The sequence below is a fragment of the Limulus polyphemus genome, unplaced genomic scaffold, assembly GCF_000517525.1.
Source record: "Limulus polyphemus unplaced genomic scaffold, Limulus_polyphemus-2.1.2 Scaffold3504, whole genome shotgun sequence".
In the NCBI taxonomy this organism is placed as follows: domain Eukaryota; kingdom Metazoa; phylum Arthropoda; class Merostomata; order Xiphosura; family Limulidae; genus Limulus; species Limulus polyphemus.
In genome coordinates this window covers 47604-53963 of record NW_013669114.1, presented here as the reverse complement: position 1 = coordinate 53963, position 6360 = coordinate 47604, and the positions used below count along the sequence as shown (strand labels likewise).

At 31.4% G+C, this 6360-nt stretch overlaps 1 protein-coding gene across 6 annotated transcripts in view; it reads right to left on the bottom strand.

Annotated features, from left to right (window-relative positions):
• LOC106469472 (kinesin-like protein KIF2A) overlaps positions 1-6360 on the bottom strand; it is a 73511-nt gene that overhangs the window by 31577 nt on the left and 35574 nt on the right. For all 6 annotated transcript variants that reach the window (XM_013929969.2, XM_013929970.2, XM_022398004.1 and 3 more), the window contains 2 exons: positions 3317-3353; positions 2565-2732 (listed from right to left, as the gene is read on the bottom strand). In XM_013929969.2, coding sequence (XP_013785423.1) covers positions 2565-2732; positions 3317-3353 — 205 coding nt within the window. The remainder of the gene's footprint in view (positions 1-2564; positions 2733-3316; positions 3354-6360) is intronic.

Genomic DNA, 6360 nt, shown 5'->3' with positions numbered 1-6360 from the left:
GAAGCAAGAGTGGGCAAAAAATCCCACAATCTAAAATTGACGAGATTATTCTCACGATGCCCCAAAGGATCAACGAACTCCACGAAGCGAAAGGAAGATCTACTAGATATTAATTAAATCATATCAATTCATGTGAATATGACTGAAAAATTTCATGTTTTCTGAAAAGGTGGTGTCTATTTACTTGTGACCACGCTGTGTATATTCCTATATATTTCTTTCACTTATACTTTGTGTTTATTTTTAAATTTCTAATTTATTTTCAATACTTGTTTTAATGAAAAGAAAACAATAATAAATAATGATTAGTTTTTATCAGTTGTTTTCCTTCTTTAGATTAGGCTCTTTACTGGGTATTTTACAAAAACCCATGCACTTAGCTGGCTTCTAGATTTAATTATAAGTGGGTGTATATTTCCTTTATCTTGAGATTCTATTGGCTAAATTAACCTCAGAAAGAAAGATAAAAATTTTGATCACAAAAACAATCTTAAGAGTTTTACAAAACCGTGCAATAAAGATGTGAATACACTTAAGAATACAAATATTTTGCTCATTCAAGTTCTCCTATGGCTGATGATGAGAATAGGGTCCCTGCTTCCATACAAGTAATACTTGCCCTTTAAAATTTAGTAAGCAAGAATGGTTTTATTATTGATACTTCAAATTTACTTATTTAGCTTTTCTAAATGATTAAATCCAAGTTATATTTATTGTAGTGCAACATTATTAAAGTTAAGAAAAATTACAATAAAAACATTCTGTAACAGATTTTAAACAAAGTAAAATATTAGTACTAGAACTAGTACTATTTGTAACAAATAGGTTATCAAAGTTTCAATTAAATATCTGAACAATAATTAATTCTACTTTAAAAAGCTGCTAAATAGTTTCACAGACTTTAAGGATTAGCATAGAGAATAACATCTTTGTTTCTTTAGAAAACAACAAAGATATAAATAAACTGATATACAGTTGTCATCAAATGTTTCTATACCTCAATGGAAGTTTCTAATTCCTAGAAATTTCTTGAACACAGTTATAGGAAAAAATCTTTTTTTACTACAAGTTTTGTTTTGGGGATGAGGTAAAAAATTATAAGAAATAGATTTCTGCAATTATTTATTTTAGCAAAATTCTAAAAAATGCTAATTAAAAAAATTATTGATATTCTGACAAAGAAAATTAAATTAATAGCTTGTTAAATCACCTCTAACAATAGTAACTTGTTTTTTAATGATTAGAATATTTGTTAATAAGCTTTTGGCATGATTCATTAGTGATTGTTGACCATTCTACAATGCAAAATTCTTCTAGTACATTCCAGTTCTGCAGCCTTCTTAAACTCATATCAAAGGTTCTCAATCGAACTGATATTGGGTCTTTGACTAGTCCATTCTAGAAACTTAATTTTCTTCTTCTTTAACCATTCTGAAGTAGATTTTGATGTGTGTTTAGGACTGTTGTCATGGTGGAACATTCTGTTGTGCTTACTTACACCAAGTTTTGCAGTGGAATTTTTTAGATAATGGACTAAAATATTTTGATATACTATGGAATCTATTTTACCATGTATAGGAACAATATTTCCTGTGCCATTAAAGGAAAAACAGCCACAAAGAAGAATATTACCACCTTCATACTTGACAGTAGGTTGTATTATTCTTTCCTTTATACACCTTACTAGACTGTCTTCACACGTAACAACTATCATCATTACTAAACAGTTCAACAAAACTTTTGATCAGAACTCATACCCATCATTCAAATGCTTTTTGTATTCTTTAAGCAATTGTCCTTTTGGCATTTTCCTGAGAGAGGTTTCTTCCTTGGCCTGCAACCATCGAGACTTTCAACATTCAATACTCAACCTATGGGTGAAATGGAAACCTCAGTCCCACTTTCAACCAAATCCCTTTGAATATCCTTGGATTGTTCTTAGTTCCTCATAATTCTTCTACTTGTCCTTTGTGGCAGAACCTTCTTTCTTCCAGACTGAGGGAACATTGTGACAGTCCCATGAGTCTCTCACTTCTTAATAAATGAAACAACAGTTGAAATTTGGATACTCAAATACTTGGAAATCTTCTTGTATCCTTCTCCCGATTTATGTCAATTAATAATTTTCTCCCTAAGATCTTCAGATAACTCTCTACTTTTTCCCATATTAACTTATTGGTAATGAAGAAATCATTCTATGCCTAACCATTTTATACTCTCTAAGAATGTTAACCCACAAACCACAATTATCTAGACTTTCTTACAATTTAGTTCTGCATTATCATATTGAAATTTTAAGAACTTTGTGGGCTGCTATCACAGCATCAAAGGATATGAATTAGCAGTTTTGGAGTTTGCAAAACATCATTGAAACAAATAATTCTGGAAATCCATTTCTTGTAACTTTTTATGTCATCCAGAAAAACAAAACTTTTGCTACAAATTAATGATTTTTTCTACAATTCTTTGTTTTTGAGAAAGTTCCAGAAATTAGAAATTTCTATTGGGGCATGTAAACTTTTGATGATAATTGTAGTGTACAATATATGATGCATTAGTGGCACCTGTGTTAGCCTTCTGTATTGGCTGAAGAGGTCCAGGTGTGGGGGCAGGTGGAGGAGCCATTACTATATTGTTAACAGGATTAGGAGGAGCTGGTGCCTGAAAATTATTCTCAGAGTGTCCATTCTGTAGCTGTGGTCGGGCATAGCTTTGGCGAGTTCTAACTGACCCTAAATACATAAACAAACAACAAAAAGGAGTCAACTATATATACATGAAGTTGTCTGCTACCAACAACCAGATAGAAAAGATGGTAAAAGTTGTCCAAAAAATTTGACTTCAATCATTCTAGATGTAAATTATTATCATTATATATCAAACTTGTTCTTATTTATCAACATTTATAAAAATTAAGATAAACAAAAACCTTTTTTCTTAAGATTTAATGTTTACAAGCATTTTAAACAAATGTATAAATTGTTAATCAGGTATCACTCGGGTTCTGATCATTTCTTGGTGCAAGTTAAAAAAAGAAAAAGAAAGATGATTCTAAGAAAACAAAGAATTTACACTTATATTTTTCCTGATGATGACAAAACCTTGTCGAAACATTGTACATTTGCTGTTATGTTAAACTTATATTAAAGTTTTTCTTCATTACTCCAGCCATTATTAGTCTTAAAGTGGGCTCCTCGTCATCGAATTTAAACTAACTGGTTTTGAAAAGTTTTGAGTTATAAATATTGCACTTGAAGTCATTCAAAAATAATTTCTGTAAACACTCTACATGGATAACAAAAATTTTCTTTCTCACCTTTCGGTTGCACAGCATGAGAAGGTCTTGCTGGAAGCTAGGAACATTGGAATATTATATTTTCATTTTGATATCTTTTTATTTTTTTTAGGAAAACATTTTAAAAAAACAGTTAACAGTTTATAATATATATCAAAACATTCATCCTTTAACATTTTATCATCCAACAGTTTTTAATCACAAAACCAAGAAATATGTTTTCAAACTGAAAATATTTCAAATGGTTTTTGTTGTCAAGTCTCATCTAAATTAAACACATAGAAAGAAGAAACATTAATGCAAATATTAATTTGTTATTGAAAAATCATCCAAGTTCTTCGAAATGTTGAAATGTAAATTTACCAATCTGTGGCTGTGCAATTGCAGATCAGAGGCAAAAATGCAAGATGGAAATAAAAACTTACTTATTTTTAATTTGTCATTGCAAACTATGGCAATGTAAACACAACGTAAACTTTCAGTGATTCTTAAAAACTAGAAATCATAAGTGTTCAACATGCATAAAATATGTTTTCCTGTGCAGTTGACAATTCAGCATGTAATTAATACCCAATCTGCAAGTCAGGAAGACATTTTTGGTGTACAGCACTTTTTTCAAATTTAGAATATAGATTTGAATTTCCTTGCATTTATAGAATCTAAATTGCCCACCAACACAGCTAAGTTTGATTTAGTTTCCAGGTATGATGGAATAAAACCCATGACCTCATCCATAATCCCCCACAAAATATGATAGTGGCCACACATGTTATGCAATACAAGATCTGATTCCTCAGCTCTAAACAGCTGTTTTCTCCACGATTTTTATGAGTCTTATTGGTAGAGATGGCTGAGTAAGACTCAACAAAGGTTACCTGTCACTGTAAAGTGGCTAAGTGTGGTATCTCCCTGAAGTGTGAGCCAACATGAACACTTCTGATATTTAGTGCAAGAGGATCAAAGTTCAGCCAAAACCCTAAACTCTGCATTTTCCTGGCCAAACACTATTGAGAGGTGGGTTCTTTTGGCACTAAAGTGTGGATTTTGAGGCTAATATATCAAGTCCTTTATTGATGTACTTTTTTGGGAGTTATACTTGAATACTGGAAACTCTGACACTCCTTTGTAATCCACCCGATCCCCTGAATTTGGTCTCACTGACTTCCAGATTGGGTGTTAAAATGAAGTATAAAGGTATATCAGAAGATAAAAACTCATGGAGGTTGCAGAGACAGTTTAACCAGGAACAAAATATCAAATTTATACGTTTTTTTTTTTTTTATTTCTTGATATTTTTGGCAGTACTTACTCAGAGAGTGAGATTTTGTACAAAAAGTCTTACCCAAAATGACAGACTGATAAAACAGAATCCATATTTTATCTGTTTCTCCTGAGAACACCTTCTAACCAAGCAATAAAATATTTAAAATATACTGTCTAAATAACATGGTGCTTGTGACAATTAGTGTGCATAAATATGTGAGATGCAATTTTATTAATTTACCTGATTATTATCTCCATCCTGGGGATTAAGTAAGAAATATTGACATAAAAGTTAAAACACACACACACACACACACATATATACACATACATAACATGTCATTTTATAGTTAAACCCTATAGCTACACATGTAGATATTAACTACTTTAAGTACCCAGCATTTTCATCTTATTTCTCCTTTAAAAACTCCAGAAATATGATACAATCAAGATATAATTAAATTTGGCTATCCAGCTTTAGATCAAGAAAATATTTTTCACACATAAGCCTATACAATTTCTATAACCTAAGTGCAATATGCAATAAAGTTCGATAATTAACTCAATTACCTATGAGCATTGGTTACATCAATTACTAATTAATCAAAATTATGCTTAAATTTATTAATGTTACAAAAATAATCCACTTATTGAAATTAGTGTTTCTTTCAAATTATTACAACTACCCAAGTAATCAAAATACGGCCATTATGCTTTTTCATGATTATTTTCAATTAATTCAAGTTGGTTCAATGCAATGGATTAGTGGCCCCACTTGTGAAAATAAGAACACATAAATTTCGCAAATTCAAAATAATACATTTTTGGCTTATTTTGCACTGGAATGTTGCTGTATACAAAATAATGACTTTATAACTATACCCATGCTGATCTTACTGTCCTCTACTTCTGACAAGTGAAGTAGCACTTGCTTTTAGTTTATTGTTCCTTTGTATAGTGAAGATATAACTAAAGTATCTATGTGCTAGATCACCTAGATGGAGTTGTGTACATTCTGTTCACCACCATGTGTTTGATTACCTTGACATAATTGTTTTCGTAAATAAGACTGTAAACTTGATCTTCAAAATTAAACATAGAGTACGTAAGTTGTTAACTTGTATCTAACTAGTTACTGTTATGTTCAGTGTTTTTCTGATATATAATGAATGTCACAAAAATAAGATAATTTCAGTAGTCTTATGAAAACTTGAAGAGAAAACCCATGGAAGATTATTAAATCATATTGTTACGACAGCGGAAGTCATGCGATGCTGGAAGCATGAGCGCTGGAGTTTCAAGAAGGATCATGATATATCGGGAAACCCTGCGAATGTCCCAGTGTTTGCTAGATGCCCTCTTTTTTAGTATATAAGCCTGGCAAAGAAAGTCAGCGATATAGGCAGATAGATCAAAGAGATAGATAATTGAGTCAAGCGAACAGTATGCACCGTAAGAAAAGTGTGTGAATCACTGTGATATATAGCATGTGTTATAAAGGTTAAGTTTAAAGTGATGTGGAAATTCGGTGTATTACAAAAAAGTTGTATCGAGAAAGAATAAACTAGTTTTAATCAAGAAGGGACTTGTATCGCTGAAGTTTCTCGGAAATAATTTTTACTGGAAATTATCCTACAAGCAGATATGTAACAAATTGGTGTCAGAAGTGGGATTACAGCAGTTGTTGGAGGAAAAAGAAAAAACATGCAGAACGAGAAAAGAAACAAGAAGAGAGACTACAGCAGTGGTTGGAGGAGAAAGAAAATGAACAAGAAGAGGGACTACAGCAGTGGTTGAAGGAG